Raw genomic sequence first — 22,927 nt, forward strand, 5'->3', positions numbered from 1 at the left:
TCTTACCTCCTTCCTAAAATGAACAGACTCCACGTCTGCAAGAGGATTTATGCAAGGTGGGAATGCAACCTATAATTCAAGAACAACAACAGTTAACAAAAATAACACCACAATGTATTTGTATGGCAGATAATTTAATGAATCAACCTCCTGCTGGACACGCCTAGCTGCTTTCTTAAAATGTCGCACAGACGTAGTCTACAAACAGAAAATAATACGTTTAAGTACAATACTTTCAAATATACCATACAGACAGCCCATATTACAAACATCAGGAAGTACATTACACTTAACATTAGAAGATAATAATAAACATTTACTTTGAAGTTACCTGTATGTCTGTGGGACCATCTGAACCAGCCGATGGAGCAAGTGTGTCCATGGCAACCACATTGTCAGGTGAGAACTGTGGGATGGAACACTCCGTCACAGCCACTGGAGTGCCAATCTATTGAACAAGAATGACCAGATATTACCATCTATATGGAAATAATCTAAAAAAATGTAATCAAAAACATTCACTAACTTCACCAAGAACCACTCCTTTCTTGGGGGAATCAGAAGCGTGTTCAGACTCCCCTGAATGGTTCCTCTGTAATGATTAAAAATAATAATAATAATAAGCACATTGAAAGGCATTACTAGCAGTGTCACCTAAAGTCATACACTTTTAAGAATATTTATACTTTACAAAGTATCTTACCATCCCATCAGGTCTCACGGGTGTCCATTGGGAAGGGGGTGGAGGTGTAGTGGTTTCCACAACCTTCGCAACAACGCGTGGCACATTACTTGCCGTAACTGGATGAGACACCTGGCGCTGCACCAGTGGCTTTGGTGAGGATGTCTCCAAGAACTGAAGTAATTCACAACAGTTGTATGATCACTGACACCATAATGTATTTGTGTGCAAGAGTCTTTAATTAATCAAACAATTATTTACCCGCTGCTTTACTGGCCTGGGCTTCAAGACAGCAGGCTTCTTGCGATGTCCCACAGACGTAGTCTACAAACACAAAAGTATTATTTTTTAGTTTAGTGTAATACTTTTAAAAATGACATACCGACAGCCCATATTACAACCATCAGGAACACCATTACACTGTACATTAAGAGATAATAAACCCTTTGTCTAAAGATACCTGGATGTCTGTGGGGACATCACCAAGAGCCGATGGAGCTAGCGTGTCCATGGCAGCCAGAATTGTAGGTGAGAACCTAACGGGATTCAGGGGGATGAAACACTCCTTGAAGGCCACTGAAGTGTCATCAGTCTATTGAAGACATATTATCATCTAATCAAAATTCTTTGAAAAAGATAAATCAAAAACATTCACAAACCTCAGAAAGAACCACTCGTTTCTTGGGGGAATTAGAAGCCTTTTCAAATTCCCCTGAATGGTTCCTCTGCAATGGTAAATAAAAGAAAACACATTTAGAAGCATTAGTGGCACAGCTGCTTAAAATTATAAACATTTTACAATATTTATACTTTATAAAGTGTCTCACCTTCCCGCTAGGTCTCACGAACGTCCATTCGGAAGGGCGTGGAGGTGGAATGCGTTCCACACCCTTCACAACCACACGGGGCACAATACTCGCTTTCAGCGGACGAGACACCTGGTGCTGCACCAGTGGCTTTGGTGCGGGTGTCTCCAAGAACTGATAGGAAGCATTCCACATCAGTTGCGTGAGTATAGGCATCCCGTGGTCATCACTGAGGTGGATCTGCAACCACAAACACAAACAAAAGAAAATACAAATTTATTACCTCAAATTTAAGAATCTTTACCTCGTTTTCTTCCAAGCAATATACTTACACCATCACGGCACCACAGTTCGCGACGGTACCTGGGTAGGTCATCGTGGATCGGCACGTAACTTACACCTTCGAAGCAGAAGGAAAAAATTTATGTAAAGTTATAAAATGTGATTGTTTGATGCCTAAGAGTATATAGCAATATCACTTGTCGTCAATACTACCTTTTATCTAATTATGTTGCAACTTACGTAGCTTAGCCGATCTGCGGTGGTACTCCTGCTGAAACAGGTCTTGACGCTCCCAGGATCCAACTAAACGGGGAATCATGGCGGTACAGAAAACCTAAAAAAATAAGGAAATAATTTTTTTTAATGTACGTTTACAGTCGCTTCCTATACCTCCAAAATTACACAAATCAGCTCCTCACCTTAGGCCAGCGACTGAGAATAGCCAAAAGGTACCGCTCAAAAGCATCCCCTGCCTCTTCAACTGTTCTGCTGGCCGTAAGGTTGTTAGAAGGAGCCATGACGCAAACAGCATCAGGCTCCCGAGGTAACACAGCCTGTGAAACCTCAAGGCGCAGAAGATCTGCACAAGCTCCTGGAGTGGACATCACTCCAAAAGCGAGGCCGCCATCCGGCATAGGGACTATGCCGTCTGCCACGGACCTCAAGTGGGAGTCCCCAACAAGTAGGACGAACTAAATTAGAAAAAGAAATAAATACATTTTCATATAAAACAATCTGTATTAAATGACATTTCATACAAAAGACAATGTAATAAGCTTTTCAGGAAGAATGAGATAACAACAGTCAAAGTTTACAAACAATAAAACATGAAATGGTAAAACCAATTACAAAATACACCAACATAATGACATGTAAATAAAAATAAAGACATGTAAAAATAACTGAGCAGTTTAAGTTCTAAATCACAGATTGAGAAGCACTGAATAAAAAGGAAGATGGTTACAACTAGGTTTTCTATTAAGATTCAAAAGTTGGTAGACTTGGGGCACAAGTCTAAAAGAAGCCGATTCAATCCGTTTGCAGCACTGTAACTGACAGCAGCTTCAACACCATCTGACTGTTTCCCTAGGATCCCATAGTACTGCTACATAGTATTGGAAGGAAATCTATATTTACATTTTAAATATTTGTGAACATTACACTCACTTTCTTGTCAGGAATCCCACCCGGAAGGACCAACTTGTGAGATTTGTTGGACACTGCACTAGTTGGCCAACGACGAACTCTATGGCGCCAGCCGGTACCAGAGACTTTAAAGAAAAAAACAAAACAAATTTCAATCTTTTTTTGTCCAATAATTTTTTCACCTTACATAAATACAGTATAAATTAAATGAATTGCATAACACTACAATAATTTGTTCTACTAAATACATACGATGAACGTCGTCACTGCTAGGCGTTGGAATCCCAATACGCAGGGGCGGAGGTGGACGTTTGCTGCGCTTGGCAGCATCCGCCTTGCGTTTGGACACTTTGCCAGGCATGGTGAATGCTGTTTGAAACAAATAAAGTAAGTTAATTATTTAGAAGGCAACCCCACATTAGCTCCAAGCACTACACAACTGACTGTCACACAAGTTGCCTGTCACTTGTTAAACATTAAAGAGCAAGTCACCCCCAACTAAACTATTTTTTGCTGATAAACTAAATAAACGAGTGTCTAATCGTGAGGCAGACACGTGTAGTCAATAACTTGGCACTTCAGTGCATCTTAGTTCAAATTTAAATATTCTGCCTAAAACTGGCAGTGTTGTGCCGTTGTCAGGTAAAAACTCTGCACTGTATTTTAATTTAAATCTGCCACCGCTATTGGCTAAGAGGTATGCTATGATGTAAACTGGTACATTATGATGTCACAATGATGTTGTGAGCCTGTGTGTGTATTTGTTAGCAGCTCCGCCTTCCCGGTCTGCCAGGCAACAGCATTTGTTGCATTTTTCAAACATGAAGTGAGAGTGGGGTTAGACTCTGGTAGGGGTTGACTTGCTCTTTAAGTAAAGTTGTAAACATACAAAATAACCAGTTTTGTACCTTAAAAGGGAAACAATGCAGTTCCTGCTTGCTTTTAGCACCCCCTAAAGTTTGTAAGTAATTGACTGTTTAACAAGCAGAAATGCTACTTAACTTCTTGCTGTGCGTTTGTCTTTTTAACACCTTCATCTAACTGCAAAAATGTGTCCTCAGCCTTCATTAGTTTGTACAGGAGCAGTTTCACTATATCAAACAAATGAACTGTGTTCAACATTGAAGACATGTAGGCAACATGCAATGGAAGCAGACTCAAGCTCCATCATGTCAGCTACACTTTACTGAGATGAACAGGGACCAGCCTGAATACTCTGAAGTTGCATAGCTCAGGGATTACTTTTCACAAGTACATTTGATCATGTTTGTTGTTTCTATTTAGTAAATATAACATTGCTATACTACATTTATGTTCACCAGCAGCACCTCCTAGTCAGCCAACATTAGCTACATGCTCACTGCTAGTTGCCCTGAAAGCAAATGCAAAATGAGACTTTATTAATCATTTATTCCAAAACACCAACTTCTATTATGGCTGAGCTGATACAACAATGCTGCTGTAGAAATTAAACAAATCTTCATATGTCTCATGTGTCAGACTCTCCTCTCTGACTGCTAACAAGCTGCCATGCCAACCTGCTGAAAAAGGCATTTTTCTGGTTCTACCCTTTGAAGAGTGTAATAATAATTAAAAGAATGCAATTTCGGGTTTAAGACAAATTCTAATACTCGTCTTCATTACAAGGTATCTGCAGATTTAAGGGAGCCAAATTTAAGACTTTTTAAGACCTTTTTTAAGGCCACTTTGACCAAATGTAAGCTATTTTTAAAATTAAATTTAAGCTATAATTTCCAGCTATTGCCTGGAACCGGTGTTAACCACGTCACGAACGTGGGATTAGCCATCCAGTTACCATAAAACTTGCACTTCTCCATGGCGCAAGCTCCCACTAGCTTAACCAACTAATGCGGCAGGGTTTTTCCTGCATTCCAATTTGTGTGGCGGCTGCCTCCAGCTAATTTTGTGCCGCCCCAGCCTGATTTCACTCTGCCCCCAGCTATATTGATGTTATTTTAACAGCAGATGCAGCATTGCGCCACTAGGGCGTTGTATGAGCAGCGGTTCACCGAAAAGCGCCAAAACCGCAGCAGACAAAGATGAAAACTTGCTTTTCTCACTAGTTGGTACATATCTATGGTTGGTGCTATTGACGTCCTGATTTCACCCAGGCTCTTCCATAGCAGAGCTGTACAGTGCGACGACAAAAACTGTCTGTGCGTGTCTGTCTATTTTTAAACAAAGCACTGGTGCAACATCTTTGAATTTCTATTTTCCCCAGAACGTTATTGAACAAAAGTAAGTTATGTGTAAGAAAAATGCTTTTTGCTGGCACACAGTGTGGAAATCTGGATGCAGTGGAGGAAAATAAAGGAACCAGCAAAGGTACAAAGGCAGAACCGGTCCAAAGTTTGGGATCAAAAGTGCAGCTACACGCAGACTGGCTAATGCTAAAGCTAACAGGTAGCAGTCTCATTATCAAGTGGCACACAGAAAAATACATGATGATCGTAAAATTAAGAAAGACTAAACTCTACAAGCGGATGAAAAGTCCCCACCATCTTGTTTATTCTGCATCCTGCAGCAGTACATATCAGAACCGCTGCAGATACGAGTCACATTACTGCTACAAGTCTACGGCAAGCCATTGTAGTATATAATTCACAAACGCTTCCATCTTTGAACATAATTTGAACTGGATTATTCACAAGCCGTACATAACAGACACGCCACTGTTACATTGTTAGCAGCAGAAATTAAATGTTATTACCATTTCCAATACAAATGCATGTTAATGATATTTTACTGTATATATTTATGTGTCATTTAGACTGAGATGAGTGTTTTTAATACAAACCTAAAATGTTACTGAAATGTAGGTCAAATATTTAAAAATATTTTAACTATAAATATCAGATGGGAAAAAAGGAACTAAACACCAATCTAGTGCATATTATTGGGCCTTTCATAATAAAAGTCCATTATTTCAGCCTGACAATTTTGTTTGTTTTATTTCATATTTTTTTAGCAGCAAACCTGTTTTGTTTCACTTGAAATGTTGTCAAATGGAATATTCAATTAATCAACAGAAGCTTAGATTAGAACACTTAACGAAAAAATATTTGGCCTTTCAAAAAGTGATGCTGTTGAATGCACAGAGTATGCATGTGTTGGCGCGTGGTCAAGATGGTTCCACCTCTGCCTCAATTTGAGCCAGGTAAAACCCTGAATATGCTAATCTAAAAATAGCCCCCTTTCACAACAGAGTGAATGTGTACGGTTCCGCTTATGCCAATATCATACACAAAAAATGCTGAACACCAACTAGAAATTCATGGAATTTTTATAGAAATAAAATAGTCTTGTTTATTGGGTCCTTGGTAATTTAAGACCTTTGGAAACTGTATTTAAGGATTATTTGTAATTTTTAAGGATTTTTAAGGCCTTAAATTTGGAAAAGCTCATTTAAGCCTTTTTAAGACTTTAAGAACCCGCGAATACCCTGCATTATCATCAACCTTCATTTATGGAGCCTCTTACAAGCATGAGGCATGCCACCAATGTGCTGCACAGTAAAGTAATGTTACAGGTCCCAGGTATGTGACCATGCAACAGGTGATTCTGTTAAAAACAGTCAAATGAGCAGACAGGACATCAGTATGGTGTTGCTGCGTTAGCTCTTCATTGCAGAATTTTATTAACACTTTCAACCATGTCAAGCAGCACATTTTCTACCATTCACCTTGTTTAAGCAGTTCCCTTTTGACAAATTCTGAATAGTCAGACACTTATTTTACCGCATTTGACATTTTCTTGCAATACTGGTTCATCACTACATGTTCATAATATAATAAGACACTCATGGAACAAACTTAATATTTCTACCCCACTTGAGCTTTAAAATAATATAAATGCAAACCAGTTTAAATAACTCTTTCTCATCAACTACCTTGCTTATTTTCACTATTTCACCTACATGAACAAAATAACACTTCTTTCTCAGCAATGCCATTCATTTTACATGGAGCACACAGGATAAAATCCAAGTAAACATGAAGCCGTTATTGTGCCGCCATATCAACTTCACCATCGGGGGGCGCCAGGCGTACAGCACATTTAAACCACACATTAAGAACAAAACTTCCTCCCAAACCGATTAACAGGTGCTTGACAAACACATCTTGACACGGTTTTCTCCCATTTTCACCTGTTTATCGCTCTTATATGAGGACACTAACCTGTTAAAAACAGTCAAATGAGCAGACAGGACATCAGTATGGTGTTGCTGCGTTAGCTCTTCATTGCAGAATGAGGAAAAGCTAACGGCTGCGCCAATGTCCGCACCAAACTGTCCCGGTCAGCTGCCAAGTATCATACTGCCCTCTACTGGCATTAAGGTGCATTACCTTTACAGAACAGTTTACAAAGACAATGTCCTTAGAGACTCTAAGTTTTTTTTCTTTTCCTTTTAGCCTGAATCCATTAAATATATATTTTTTTTTCACACAGGAATAAATTACATCAGATGGTTAAAGCATCAATACGAAAAATGTGACCACATCTTTCTGTGTGTGTCACAGTAAGACTGAGAGACTAAAAATAAAAACTATCATTTAAAAGCAGAATAAACTCATGTAAATATATATATATATAAACATCTAACCTGCAGAATTAAAAGCAAAACCATAAAAGTGGGTCTTTAGCTTTGTTTTAAACGCCGCTACTGTACGAGGTCCTGTTACAGAACGTCACATAATGCCCGAGTGTTTATGGTGTTGGGCCCTCCTGAAATGTAATGACTGCTTTCAGTGTGAATTTCTCTCCTTGAAGTAGCAGAGTGGATGGGAATTCAATAAGCAAAACCTTTTTTGGACTGTGTAAACGGTGCCCCAAAGTTTCTGTTGAGCATTTTCCAAGGTCTGTGTCAATCCATACAAGCTCTCTCAGGCTGTAACTGTGACAAACCGTCCCTGTGCAAAGTTGCTTTCCAGATGAATCTGTTTTAAATGCTGTTGGAGATGGATCAGGACTTTTGATTGGTCTTTGACATGGTAATTCTAGAAGGTTTAGCCCTTGTTCAACAGCAGACTGAAGGTGAGCTATGCCAGTAGCATTTGACTTAAAAGCTACAGTTCACATATTAGGTTAATGTTTTAACAACCATTACCATTTTACCACATACTCTGCTGGTAGCACTCTAGATGGAGTAAGGTAATGTTAAGAAACATGGTAGTCAGTGATCCACAACCAACTTATTGGCTCAAAATACCTAATACACACCTACTGGCATGCCCCTTTAAATGCCATCATGAATGTTATTTAATGTTATTATTACGGCAGCACGGTGGTTAGCACTGTTACAGGGCTGCCAGCCAACACTGTCTTTAAACAAGCCGCCATTTTATTTCAGCCTGTCATCCCAGTTAGGGCCAGATTAACACTTTGTTGTACCCTGGGCAACAATATTCAAGGGCCCCATCATCACGACCCAAGGATCACCACAATATGGTCACATACAGAATATTTTACTGTAATATGCAGTAAATATACTCAATACTTGAATGCCTGACATCACGTAACCCGCTCAGGGTAACCTTTGACCCACCTCGTGTGGACTGACCAATGAGGAGAGGGTCTTAACTTGAGGCCCTCTCTTCATTGGTCAGTCTGCATGAGACTGACTCTCAACTGACGTTCAAAGTCATAGGCAGCGAAGCGTCTCTGTGCAGCGCAAAAGCCCAGGTGGAGAGTTAGTTGAATATAGGGTGACCATATTTCCATTTCCAAACAAGAGGACAGGGGATCTGTGCCTATGACATCACACTATGGCAACGCCACACAAACCACGTTGGGACCCATTTTTTGTAAGAACTAAATTAATATCAAATTCTGCCAATAAAAGGGCTCCAAAACAATTCATATGTAAATATTTAGCATATTTATTGCAAAATCTAATTTTTCTGCTTTAGTGCTGCGACAAGGTTTTATTAATAATAAATTATTATACCTTTTGTTTTACTACAGCAACGGTAAGCTTCCTGTGCACAGATTATTAAGGATGCTTGTTTCAGCTGTGAGATTAGACGATAGGATCAATGAAAAAATAAGTTGTCCCACACTCCACGGAAACTTTCAGAGAATCCACAAATAGTGGCTTTCAAATGGTTTTGTTACTTTTTGCAGGTTCAGAAAAGCAGCAGATGAGACAGCGTGTCTGATAATTTAGTTTTTCATCTGATAACATGTCAGCGATGTCTGAGGAGCTTTTATAAACACTGTATAACTAACACTCCTAGAGAGGGTATGAATTACACAGAGGCTTCTGGGGAGCCCAGTTATGGGGGGTGGGGGTGGGGGTGGGCGGGGTCATTTTGCCTTGGCCCCCAAAATGTCTTGAAACGGCCCTGGGTGTGTGACTGAGTTTTGAAGGTGATCTGAATTGTATCAGATGTATAAATATGACATGTGTAGAACTTATTGTTTTGTACAGGTAAAAACGTGTAGTGGAGATAAATCTACCTACATTTTACTTTTCAACACTTTGTTTTGTTTTCTTGTCTTTATTTAACTATTTTCTTGTCCTATCTGCCCGGACAGAGTGAAAAGTGGACATGTCCGGGGAAAACCGGACGTACGGTCACCCTAGTTTAATATAAAGCGGGAGATTACACATAGGCCTACACTATTTTGCTCGTGCCCTTGCTGTTCTGGGCCCTTTAGAGATCGTGCGCCCTGGGCAGAGGTGGAAAGACTACTAAAATTTCCTACTTAATGACGAGTACCAATACTTTGATAATTTTTTACTCAATTACAAGTAAAAGCACTTGCCTAAATTTTTACTCAAGTAAAAGTAAAAAGTATCGTAAACAAAATGTACTCAAAGTAAAAGTTACTTAGTTACATTTTTGTAAGCGTAAAAATGGCTACATCTAAGTAGTGCTAAATCACAACGCCAGTTCACAATGCGCTCGTGTGTGCGCTCACACACACACTCAAACCCGCAAGGCTTGAAGGAGGGATTTCTATTCAATCAGTGAGAACAGGACGTGCACACTGACTGGACGAGGTTTTTCTAGGATGGTTAGTTTCAATTGTGATTAACATTATTCTTTATTTTGAGAAAAAAATATATTTTTTAGATGCCATCAGTATGTGAGCTATCTCAATGTTTTCATGACAAAACTCTAACATGAGACTGTGCTCTAACCTGTCACATAACAAGCTAAATGAAAGTCAAATATTTCAGATGGACCGTATGACAGCTGTTAACGTTGGCTCTGCCCTACTTTACCTCTACATTACAGTTCCTTTATCCATGTCCATCCTAGAGCTCCTCTCTGACCTTCATGCTTATTTAGAGTAGCTGATTTTTAAAGTTAGCAGAGTTCATCCTTGGTAGTGGGTTCACTCACTCATTTAACCCTTCACCACTGAAATCAGTTTGTTCATTCCAGTCCTCCTAAATAATCATCCAATCAACCAACTGGAATCCTTAAGGGTCCCGTAACGTCCATCCTGTCAGAACAGGCCTTGGGAGCCCAGGTGTTACTAGAACTAATGGTGTCTCCTCACCAGCGTGAGCCAGTCTGTGAAAGTTGGACTCCAAACATGAACTTTAAATTAATGCATTCATCTCCTCTTGTAGCACATTAACATGTTTTAAAAGGCATGTATCATGATATGTTACACCTCCCAGACCAAAGATAAGATAAAACATTATCATAAACACTATTAAGATGTCATTATTTATGAAATATAAGTTATTTTCCTGAGCCATTACTTCAGCCAAGATATAAGATGCATGGATTTGATGAAACCACGCTGTCTCATGCAGTTCTATATGTGTAACACACACACACACACATGCACGCGCGCACACGCAAGCGCGCACACACACACACTGCATTCATCTCCTCTTGTAGCACATTAACATGTTTTAAAAGGCATGTATCATGATAAGTTACACCTCCCAGACCAAAGATAAGATAAAACATTATCATAGACACTATTAAGATGTCATTATTTATGAAATATAAGTTATTTTCCTGAGCCATTACTTCACCCAAGATATAAGATGCATTTAATGAAACCACGCTGTCTCAAGCAGTTCTACATGTGTAACACACACACACACACACACATGCACGCCCGCACATGCACACGCAAGCGCGCGCGCACACACACACACACTGCAGCATGTTCGAATCATTTGAATGACTAATTTAACTACACTGAACTGCTTTTGTAATAATTTAATCTCTTATTCTGGACTAAAATAAAGAAACAAGCTAAATCATCACATATCTGTGGCATCAAGAAGCATCTTCTGAGTTCAAACACAGCGATGGAGCACAATGTTTACACCTGAACAATATCAGGATTAACTCACAGAGGCCTGCAGGTCTTCTGTTTTATGAGCAGAGCGCTGATAATCCGCTTGTTATGAGCGCTAAACGTTATTTTGCCGCTGCCGTGCGGAGCGGTAGGGAAACACATTTCAAACACGGAACCGAGTCCGGCTACCGAACCGAGCAGAATTCCGATGACGTCACACCGGTGCGCGAAAGTGCGGGTTCCAACCCACAGGAGGGAGAGAGGAGGTGAACAGCAAGTTGATCGACTGAACTTATGTCTTTGAGCAAAAGTGTACACCCACACACCCCCAACGGTTTAGACGTGGCGCTCATGCAGGTGTCTCTTTCCGTTCCGACGCTGCTTCACGTAATATTTGTAATTTATTTAGCCTATAATTTATTTTTACTCAGTAACGGATATGATTTAAAATGTAGCGAATTACAATTCTTTTTTAAAAACTTACTCAAGGAAAAGTAAAAGTACAGCTTTTAAAAACGACTTAAAAAGTATAAATATACAAAAAAGCTACTCAATTACAGTAACGTGAGTAAATGTAATTCATTACTTTCCACCTCTGGCCCTGGGCAATTGCCCACTTGCCCATATGTTTAATCCGGCCTTGATCCCAGTCACCGAACATTGCTAAACCAGACCTCCGCAGCTTCCAAAGAATGCTTTCCCTGACAATTACAGCAAAACTAGCGGTCTAATTTACAAGCCTACACAAACACCCCACTGAAATAAATTTGCACACACAGGCTATTAACATGGATTTAGAGCCAGCAGAATAGCAGAGAAGCTAACTTACAACAGCCAAATCTTATCATGTTTAAACACCGCCAAAAAACAAGCAAATTTGACTCACCTCAACAGAAGACGATGCGCTGCGTTAAATGCAAACAGAGGAACAGAGGTGAAGGAAGCTCTCCAAATATGGTTGATACCAACTTGGAAAACGAGGGTTAGGGAGAACTCTGAATATACACGAGGTACACTCAAAGCGGGTCTGTAAAAGACTGAAGCGTTTTGGGCGCCTATTTCAGTTAAAGGTTGTCTCAACCAATCAGTGGGGCGGAAGACGGTTTTTGAAACCAAACAACCAATAGAACTCCGGGACTTGACGTCACTTTACTTTTTTCACAATTAGTAACGCTACAAACCGGTTTCACCTTGTTCAATAAAGTTTTGAAAAAAAAACACTACAAATCGAAAATCAGCACGTAGAAACGTCTCCCATAGCATAGGTGCTACTTACCACATCGCCAGATTTATGGTGTTCTTTTTTCCTGTCGAATAAACAATTATAAGTTCGCTGAACTTGCAGCCATTTTCCTACTGGTTTTACCGAATACTTTGACATCATGTTTCAATTCAAACACTGTAATGATTAACTGAGCATTAAACATAAATTTGATTTTTTTCCCCATCTCTTTAAATTACAATGCTGTGTATGTTTTACACGTGATTTTTTACTAGAAAAAGGAATCAGCTGCACAAATGATCATATCAGCACGCTGCAGGTTCCTACCCCATTTGCACATGCTAAAATATGTGACAGTTATTTTATGTGAGTAATTTTATACTAGGATATCAGTCTACTGTGCTTTGCCTCTTCTTGCAAGAACGCTTAATATATAGTCATTTCATTCTCCATGATAGAGCCTGACATTCAGCTTTTACAACATTCTACAGTACTCTCATATCTTGCATTAGAGTTTAATTATTTATACCGTTTTTAACGTACATCACATATAAAGGAGTTGATCCTTGCATATGACATTACCTTTAAAATGAAAAATGTACTAATATCAGTAATATATACACATTAAATAATACCAGAAGAATAACACACATGTCAAAATGTAGTCTGTAACCCATGTGAACTTTTCATTTTGTCCTGTAGGCTGTTGGATGGTAATTCCACACAGGGGGCTGGCCCACCTATCAGATAGGAGGAATAAAGGAATCAGATCAACAGCTCCTCACCACCAGATTGTATTCCTAAGGGGTAGCATCCAGTCAGTTTATCTTTTTGAAACTTTACCTCTTCATCTGCCTTTGTTCATTCCGTAGGATTGCAAAACTCCAGCAACTCATGACGCCTTAATAGCTACCATCCTCTCCTCCAGAACCACGTTTGAATCTGTTCCCTGGCTCCATGGATGGCCTCCCTTACTTAAATCATCTGGTCTTCAGTGCATGTCCTGTCCACACTCCAAATAAACACTGTAAGCTGTTTCCTACATGCATCATCACCATTCTCTTATAGACTGTTGCTCATGTACACTTCCTGATTCCATATGGATCTTCTCACCTGCCCACAACTTTGCTTTCTCCACACTGAAATACATAATTTTTGCTACATGTAATAATGAAGACCCCAATGACAACAAGAAAATAAGGAACATTTGCATTACATAACCCTTTTGAAAACAAACATTTGTCAAATAACTTCTGTTAGCTATTATTTAATGAAGATTGTAGCCATGTTACACCTACTGAATATGATTTGATTTTCATGTTTCTGTTCAATTTCTGTAAATTACACAAAATGTCAACTGTAATTACATCACAATACATCATTGATGTCAAATTACAGTGCTGTAAAATTAACATTTGTCTTTCTAACATTTTTAACCATTTAACCATCCTTTGTCTATGGAATTACGAGCCTCACTTATGGTAATAACCATCACGATTAAACCCAGGTTTGTGTTGGTACCTGAGAATATCTCAAACAACAAGGACTCAATCACTACCAGAAATCACAACATTTATTCAGTTACAAACTAGGCTACACACAGGGAACACTAAGGACACAACAAGCTCATCCAGATTTGTCATGTAGGGCTGCAGTCTTTTAACCCACATGAAAGAATCACACACGGAGAGAGAGGTGAGTAAAATTATACATGTTTTATTATAAAGAAAAATAATAACAAAAAGCGCTGATCCAAACTGGGCCAGGGGGAGTATTCCAATCCTAAAATAGAAGATAACAAAATGAATACTGACAACCAGGCAAACACCGGAGTAATGGTGGCATAGTCTTACTGTGTGAAGTGGGATTTTGAGCAGGAGAGGGAGGCAAGTCAGGTCTGAGCTGGAGATGGTCTGGTGGAGAGGAGTAGCAGGCAGTGAAGTAATCCAGGACAGGTGAGAGGTGGAGAGCGGGAGACCAGAGGAGTTGAGCGGCGTTGGGTGAAAAATCCACTTCAGACAGCAGGAAGCTGAGGTAAGAATCCAGGGCTGGTACTGCAGCAGACAAGGAGAATAAAACTAAGCACGGGGGAGAAAAAACACGAGGCTAGATTTAAACAGGAACGAGGAGAGCTACAGTACCCAACAATAGAGTATCAACTGGCGCTGAAGTGTGGCAACACTGCTCCTTATATCCTCTGGCCTGGCTGATGGTCATCAGCTGCAGCTGGGGCTCTCCAACCTGCTCACCTGCAAACACTTACCCCTTCTTTCCACTGGAGCCGTCAGCAGCACGTTACTGCAGCAGCACGTCAAGCTGCTGCTTGGCCCTTCCCACGAGACGCGAAGCAGCAGGGGAGCAGCTGTCACCGACCGAGCACGAAGTCACACGAGTGACTTCGTCAGTAAACACAACAACAAGCAGGAGAAAACTACAACATGGTTTGTGTTTTATGTTCTGTCCGTTTTATAATCGCCAATACGGACCTGAAAGACAAAGGAGACCGCTAGCTAGGTGATAACTTCTCACGGGGCTGCAGTTAGTAACCTTTTTTAAAAGTAAAGCAACCAGAAGGCAGTACGTTTCTTTATTCTGAAAATCTCGGGAGCTTCTCTCCATTTCCGCGTCCGATTTCCTGTCTTTCCTTCCCCAAAAATGTCGAACTTGACCCATTTCAGAGGCGTCGCGCGTAGAAAATAGAACCGGAGCGTAAAGGCCGCGACATGCTGCTCCTGAGACGCGGCCGACTCGCACTGCTGACGGCTCCGGTGGAAAAGGTTCTGTTGACCACAGCGGCTCCTATCAGCAGCTATGACGTGCTGCTGCAGTAACGTGCTGCTGACGGCTCCTGTGGAAAGAAGGGGTTAAGAGCACAGCAGCAGAGGAAAAGCAGAGCCATGACAAGATCACAGTAAATCAACAGGTGTAAAAGGCCTCCACACCAAGCCTGAACAAGAGCACTGCAGCGCTGCAAACTCACTGTACACAGAAACCACAAGACAGTACAGATGCTTGGGTCAGAGGCTGAAAACAGGGCAGATGAACAGTTTAATACCATGATGCAGTTCTTCTGTGAACTGACAGACAGGCAGTCTAAAAACACACAGCTCACCTGGACAAAGCAGCCAACCAGCAGAAGCATGGAGGGTGTTTTGACTGCAGTGAACACCTTAGCAGATAAAAGTTAACTTGTGACTCCACGTGCATATCACACATGTGAAGTTATTTTTACACTGAAATACTTGAGTTTGTAGCAGGCATGCTTTTAATAAATGACTTTAAGAGTCAGAAGTACTTTGTCTCTGAGTGATGTCAGGTAGATGCAGTTTACTCACATTAAATATAAACTACTGGCTCTCATCCTCAGGTGTGTAATCTACTCCAGTTACTCAGGTGTGTAATGTACTACAGCTACTTAGGTGTGTAATCTACTCCAGTTACTCAGCTCTATAAAAGTCCACATTACAGCAGGAAGTGGATCACATTTAACAAAGGTCACACACTCAAAAATGTTGGGCAGCTTAAAGCACACACACCACTTTCTACATTTTAACCTCACATGTGACACATTTTAGAAACTCTCACATGTTTTCTAACCCATCAGTCACATATAGCACTTGCAATGAAGCTCTGTCACCTTAGAGGCTTGCAGCAGATTTCATAGTGACTTGAATGTTCACACCAAGCTTAGTCAGGTAATGGGATATGTATTTAGCATGTAAACATCACTTTACTTCCAAAGGAACATTTTACCTTTAATAGTGTGAATTCATATCAACACATATGTTCTCTCTGATAAACATCCAACATAGCTGTGGATGTTGGCTGTTTTCACTCTTCTCTGGACGCTCACTGAGGTTAGGAAGCACACAGCAGCTGTTTTTAAACTACAGCAGAAAAACAATAGAATACAGTTAAAATGTATAATCATACAAATGCATACAATCAACGTGTTTAATAGGGTGAACTTACACGTCGTGTTTTGTTTCTCTGCCGCGCTATTTTTCTTCCTTCCTACATAACGGACCATCTCCTGCTGGATTCTTCATCTCCCGACTCTCTCTGCGTGCTCTAGCAGCCTCTACGTCATACCTGTGATTTGATTGCTCATCAAAGGTATTCTCATAAAGCACGTAATGAGCACGGTCACCTCCTGAGCCCCATTACCAGCTGTGAGCTCAGCTTCATGTTACTGTAATTCCAGCTCTTAAAACCTTTTAGTTCTGCCATTGTTCAACTCTGCCTGGCCTTGTTTATCTTTATCTTTGAATAAATTCGTCAAAAAAGGTCGTATCTGCACAAAACATTTTCAGGACAAGCTTAGCTTTCCGTATCTGTAAAGATTTTGCAGCTATTTTGTTTGAAATTACCCAAAAAAAAAAATTTAATAACAGAAAAAAACTGATTTCATTTTTCTTCAGATATGTATGAAGAGAAAATACAGATGTACATGAATAAAAAATCTGAAATACCAAAAATCAAACCTAACATGGATTACAACCTTGTATTGATCTTTTTACATTTACAACTTTCAGTGTCTGACTTTCAGGTGATATTGTCTGTCAGTGTTCAGGCGTTTTTAGCTGCTGTGGTCTTCTGCAGAGCAATTCCTGTCCTGCTGCAGACAAAATACTTTCTTGCATTCTTAGCACATCCAGGGAGTGCTTTTTTGCACTGCGTGTACCTGGTTTATCCATGACGGGAAGCTGATAGCCAGGAGTTCTTCTGGGGATAAATCTGGGTGGCGTGGGTTGACAGTACCTGGGTTTGACTTTGTTGTCCAGGAGTCTAGAAGATGTGGAGCATCTCCAGCAAGATCCTTCCTCTGACACTGCCCATTGCTGGTGAATGGCTCATCAGAAGAATCTCTAAAATTAAAAATATATCAAATCATATAACATTTAAATTTTCAAGCAGTAAATACTGGTAAATGAAAACTGAATAAAATAAAATTAAACACAGAACTAAAGTTAAAAATATTTTTGAACTGTAGATAAACTTACTGCAGCTGTGATGGGAAATCATCTTCACTCGCACCTGAATCCTCAACCACAGATGTATATGGAGGTTTTGTTTTCCTGGAAGTAGCAGTAGTAGTATAATAGAATAGTAATAGTATTAGCACAAATACTGGACAACAAAAACTGGAACGTCTTTAGTGGAAATATTTAGTGCAGAGAAACTTACTGCGTTTGTGACGGAAAAACGATGAGGGCACATCTTGCTCCTCATCAACAGATCTTGAGGAACATTTCCTATTTCTAGAAGATTTCCTGATTTCTTTCATTATTTACAAAAACGAATCTAACATAAAACAATAAAAAGCCTCCGTGAAAAATGCATCTGAAAAAAAAAATACGGGTGGTAAAACAAAAACAAACATGGCAAAAAATGTCACAAAAGTCTCAATGTATGCTAAATTACTAAATGCAAACATAAAGTACGATACTTACCGAAAATATTTATTATATCAGTATAAGAGAACAGTGGCGGCTGGTGAAAAATATTTTTGGTGGGGCTGTGCTATTTTTTTTACCAAACTTATGCTTTCTGAGCTTTGTGCACAACTTCACTATTTCCTGAATTAAGCACAGCTCTTTTATTTCCTGTCTTACATTATTGGACAAAGGGATTAATCCACGTGTGTCTGACTATTGGCACGCTGCCTTGCGGACCAAGGCTGAAAAATACTGCATTAAATTGCACATAAAATAACATGACCATATATGGTCCACATCCACATTACCGTTTGTGAAACTAACATACTGGAGAATTTCATCACAATAATATTAAATAAACAAGTATGTACCTGATCTTTTGCATGCTGTTGGTGAAGCTCTGGATGACCCTTGTGATGGAGACAGAGTCAATGTTCCTCTTCTGCAGCTGGTTGAACAGCATGTCCACATGTGGCATAATCTTGTGAAACAATGCCAGCAGAAAGCTGAAATCTTCTTCCTCCAGCATTCTCACAAAGCCTCCTGCCTCTCTCTCAGTGATTGGATCAAAGTCATCCGAGTCTCTGATCTGGAAAAATCTGAGGAGGTCATCCTTGTGCTCATACACTGTGTTGACATCTCTCTCTTGGACAAAATGTGCCGGTTCTGATCCACTTCTTCATTGTGTTTCTTCACTGCAAGCCCGCGTCCCTCGTCTCGAGCTGCATGGCTATGTTAGCTCTGCCTAGCATAGCTAGCTTCACCGTGTTGTCCATGTGCGCCCGGGATAACTCATGTTTCTTCACCTTCTCAGAAAAATGTTTCATGTCCGTAACTCCTGACTCAATCCATGCCTCATCTGTCACATATGTTTGGAAAGCAAAATAACGCATTAGCGTGATTGCATCCAGCTAGCCAAGCCTTCCCAGAAGCCTCGTGTGTACAGTTTACCTCTCTCCTCCTCCTGCTGGCTTATCTTTACGTCGGGCTGATCTGGTCCAAGCTCTTTGACATTAAGTTTTTCCACCATAGTTCTCCTCTCGAACTGGAGAAGAGACCGAACTGAATTCAGTGGCTGCTGAGATCCGGTATCCATGCTGCTGCTGGTTGTAGGCGCACTGGCTTCCATGTTTATTCCGTATGCGTCACGACCATCACGAGTCACGACCAAAAACGTGCTGGAGTAGATCTCCGAGTTCTACCGAGCACTAGCGAAAGCCTTTGGCGGTAGCTCTATCGCCCGTCATGCTTCTGAAACAACGTCGACGCTGATTGGATACATTCCCATTCCTACCCTTTGATTTTCTTGTCAGCAATTGGACGACTGGTCTCGTCCCGTTTGGCCGATTGAAACACAACACACAGCCTCCACCGCTCGGCAGAGCTCGGCAGAGACCGGCAGAGACCAAAATAGAAATATATATATATGATTTATTTTTGTTACAAAACACACAATTAACTTAGAATATGTGATTATTGTTAATTGTATTTATTTATTTTTTAAAATAAAAAGCCTTCTGGCTAATTCTTAGATTTAAAAGAATGGTGTTGATGCTCAAACTATTTTCAAATAAACAATTCTTTAGGATTCAACGGTGTTTGTATGTGTGTATTTTAGTTTGCATCTAATGTTGAAACTACAAAGATTTAATTAGTGCACAATCGAATTGTTTCTGACAATCACATACAAATAAAATTTAAAATTTATTATTTAGTACAAAAAAACAGCAGATTTACATTTTTTTCGTACACTAATGCAAAATCAGTTTTACATATTCTAGCAAATGACAGTAGCACTGTTTCTTGTCTGCATGGGATCATGGAAGTTGATAATTTTTGGTGTGTTTTACAACGCTCTTACAGAGGTTTGTTAGAGCAGCACACACAATCACATCTAGAATGTTGAGTTGTGACACAGGAATTACTGTTTGAAAAATCTTACATTTCTTCCAGCGTCCTATTACTCATTCAATGTGTATCCTGACACGAGACAGTTGTCTTGATGAGTCTACCTCCTGAGCAGAGAGTTGCTTTTCCCTTTTGTGAAATGACGTATACGGAGAGTGGCTCCACAAGCGGCAAGTTCATCTCGGATTTGAAATCCTCTATCAGCTACAATCTCATCATTGTGTTCTAAAAGACCAACCCCGACTCTTTTGTTATTTGTTTGTCTGAAACCCTTACACCCCATCCAGGTGACAGAAAGGAAATTGCTCCAACTGGGGTGATGCCAATCAAATATTTAATTGTGTTGCTGTGTTTGTAATTTGACCATGTCTGGGCCCTAGCAGTTAGATTGCTAGGTCTAGAAATGAACATTTCTGTACAGTCTATTATGCACCGACATCGTTTGAAATTCCGTCTGAAAACTTTGGGCATGCTCTTTAGTACGGCTCCCTTACTTGGCCATTTAATGAGTGGTTTAAGTATTACAGACACGGCAGGTATCCAGCTTCGACAAATATTTGATATAGTTGTTTTAGAAACATTAAATCTGTATGCCAAATCCATGTTGCTTAGACCCAGTGTTAATTTCATTAGTACAACCAATAGATGATCTTGAGCGGTTAGTTTTTGGCAAATTATCTCCACACTATCTGTTACTTTTGTTAGGAGCCAATCAAAGACAAGAGTTGTAAGTCCTGTGAAAAAAACAGTGCTCCCCTGTTGCACCTAATATTTGCATTGGAAAACGCTTAATTTGTCAGCTCCTCTTTAAGCTTGCAATTTTCTGCCTTAAGTTTTTCAAACTCCAGCTGCAGGTTGACATGGTTTTTATGAAGCACAGCATATCTTTGTTGTAGGCCATCTTATTCTCTCCTTGGAACAGGGAGGTCCTCTTCAGCTTTAACACAGAAATATGAAAAGTTATCAAATGCAGCAACAAGTCCACACAAATATTTTTATTGTAACAGAAAATACAAAATCCTTACCGGCATGGTGAGCCAATGATGGTTGCTGATCTGTATTCTCTGAAGCAGCCAGCTGATTTGATGGCATGCAAGACGTTTCATCCCTTCTCCTTTTCCGTTGATACCTTAATGTAACAGGTCTAAATTACTTAACAGTTACACAAGTCAAGAGCCAAGATATAATAACACTGAACATCATGAATAGCAAGAATTTCTAAATATTAAATATATCTGTGATGGGAAGGTGTAAACATTACCTGTCCATCTTTGCATGGGGGTTTGGACTTCGCTTTGTGTACGTAAACACAGAAGGCACAAAATCAGGACTCGAGGAGTCCAATGACACCTCGCCTGTAAATAAATAGACTGCTTAAAAGCAAACCAGCAAACACAACTTACTTTATTTTATAGAACACAAGTTAACCAGCTTTCTGGTGTAATCTTAGTACATAATAACCTTACCTGATATAAAATGGGCGCTACAAACTCGAGCATTTTGGATCGTGTTTTCAGTCCAGTTTTCATCAACCCTTTTGATGGCCTGCAGCCACAGACGCCTCCGATTTTGTTGAAATGGATTTGCTCCCTTCGGAATTCTGTAAAGTTTCAGTCCACTGCTTGAAGAGAAGTGATTCTGGCATCCATACACGCAACAACCCGACATTTTTATGTACTCAGAACTTCAAAACAAAGGGTTTAAAACGCTGTTTTAGTATCGAGTGTGAATGAGGAACCCTTCACTCTCGTTGCCAGGCTGCGCACGCAACTTTTGATGACGTAAGTAGTAAAAGGGTCTATAGACATGATTATGTAGACGCCACATTTGACGCTGGAGAACGTAAAAACAACGCCGCCATATTGGATGGGTCTCCTCACTCTCCAAAATCAAAGCAGACTGAGCAGCAATGCCCGTTTATGTGCAGCCGTTGGTTACAACAACCGTCGTACTATTGACAAAATATCATATGAGATTACTACTTGCTTTTCTACCCTATCAGTTAGATATTTCTATTAAAAATTATTACATATCGTGGTTAAACACATTTATATTTTAATTATAATACCATACCTTGTGTCTATAATTTAATTGTCATGCCATACCTTGTGTCTGCTTTTGTGAAAAAGCTTCATAAAATGTGTTTTTTAACTTGGGTCAGCACCTTCCTCAGCATGTACAGGGGCAAATGGAGAAACATCTCAAATGGCAACCAGCCACTACAACATCTCCAATAGGCGGCACCAGTCCATTGGGCATCTATGTATATATATATCTATGGTCTACTAAGCCTAAACCCTCCTCCTCACTCCAGATGTCTTAACCTAGATTAACACTGATTCTGCACAAATAAAAGCTCAACAATGGTCAATCCCCATACCCAATAAAATGCAAAATAAAGATAAAAGAACACTTAGCTCTATTTGATGTTCAATACACCATCCCCACATCTAAGCTTTCTTAGCTTGGCTCCAAGTGGCACGATCCACTGGCTCAGGACAGTGACATCTTCCATACATGGCATTATGTTCCCCCACAACTGGAAACAGAGGGTCTCTCCTAAAATTCATATTCACTATCCATGTTGCCTTCCTATAACAGGAACCTGACCCTACAGCCTCTAGCTTTCTTCCCAACCTTAAATAGCAAACTGACATCACAAGACCCCACCACTGAGTACTACAATAGTTGCTTGGCTAGGCTACATCCTACTTCACTTCACCTAATCTGCTCTCCAGACATATCTGCACTTAATATGGCCCTTCCCTTATCCTGTCCACACCAGACATTTCAGCTGCACAGCTACAGTCACTTAACCTCCCTACCATCATCAAAATTCACTCTTGAGTCCTCTATAAAATAGGTTAATATTCATTTAAACATTAATTTGGCCACAGTTAAGCTCAACTCCCCTTTTCTTATGTGATGAGGAGGAGAGGATGAGGCCTTCAAGTGGAAAAGCTAATAATGCCACACTGCCCTTTTCAAACCACAACAGCCATACCCTCTCCTGGTCCTGGAAAAGCAGTAGCTAGCATGTTTTAGTTTTAACTGTGCTTCAACACACCTTATTTCAATCAGCAGGTGATTTACAGGCTTTTGAAAAACCTGATGACCTTCTGCTCAATGATTCAACAACAGAATTAGC

The 22,927-nt window shown here is 40.0% G+C and overlaps 1 protein-coding gene across 4 annotated transcripts in view; it reads right to left on the reverse strand.

Moving 5' to 3' along the window:
* The window catches only part of LOC107373244 (uncharacterized), a 32,693-nt gene extending 13,329 nt beyond the window's left edge, over window positions 1-19,364 (reverse strand). The window contains exons 1-23 of one of the 4 annotated variants that reach the window (XM_070551622.1): window positions 18,243-19,364; window positions 17,621-17,776; window positions 17,437-17,511; window positions 16,406-17,301; window positions 16,187-16,320; window positions 15,546-15,602; window positions 14,575-15,412; window positions 14,287-14,487; window positions 12,098-14,215; window positions 3,169-3,285; window positions 2,938-3,041; window positions 2,190-2,462; window positions 2,011-2,104; window positions 1,821-1,888; window positions 1,510-1,728; window positions 1,342-1,407; window positions 1,143-1,274; window positions 944-1,006; window positions 704-856; window positions 527-592; window positions 332-448; window positions 148-198; window positions 7-69 (exon numbers count right to left, since the gene is read on the reverse strand). In XM_070551622.1, the coding sequence (XP_070407723.1) occupies window positions 7-69; window positions 148-198; window positions 332-448; window positions 527-592; window positions 704-856; window positions 944-1,006; window positions 1,143-1,274; window positions 1,342-1,407; window positions 1,510-1,728; window positions 1,821-1,888; window positions 2,011-2,104; window positions 2,190-2,462; window positions 2,938-3,041; window positions 3,169-3,277 (1,578 nt within the window). In that variant the 5' untranslated portion in view covers window positions 3,278-3,285; window positions 12,098-14,215; window positions 14,287-14,487; ... (5 more) ...; window positions 17,621-17,776; window positions 18,243-19,364. Of the gene's footprint in view, window positions 1-6; window positions 70-147; window positions 199-331; window positions 449-526; window positions 593-703; window positions 857-943; window positions 1,007-1,142; window positions 1,275-1,341; window positions 1,408-1,509; window positions 1,729-1,820; window positions 1,889-2,010; window positions 2,105-2,189; window positions 2,463-2,937; window positions 3,042-3,168; window positions 3,286-12,097; window positions 14,216-14,286; window positions 14,488-14,574; window positions 17,302-17,436; window positions 17,512-17,620; window positions 17,777-18,242 lie in introns of those variants that run through there. The other 3 variants (XM_070551620.1, XM_070551621.1, XM_070551623.1) reach the window with 3 other exon arrangements.
* Between the last annotated feature and the right edge of the window lie 3,563 nt (window positions 19,365-22,927).

This window comes from Nothobranchius furzeri, chromosome 5 (assembly GCF_043380555.1).
Source record: "Nothobranchius furzeri strain GRZ-AD chromosome 5, NfurGRZ-RIMD1, whole genome shotgun sequence".
NCBI classification, from domain to species: Eukaryota; Metazoa; Chordata; class Actinopteri; order Cyprinodontiformes; family Nothobranchiidae; genus Nothobranchius; species Nothobranchius furzeri.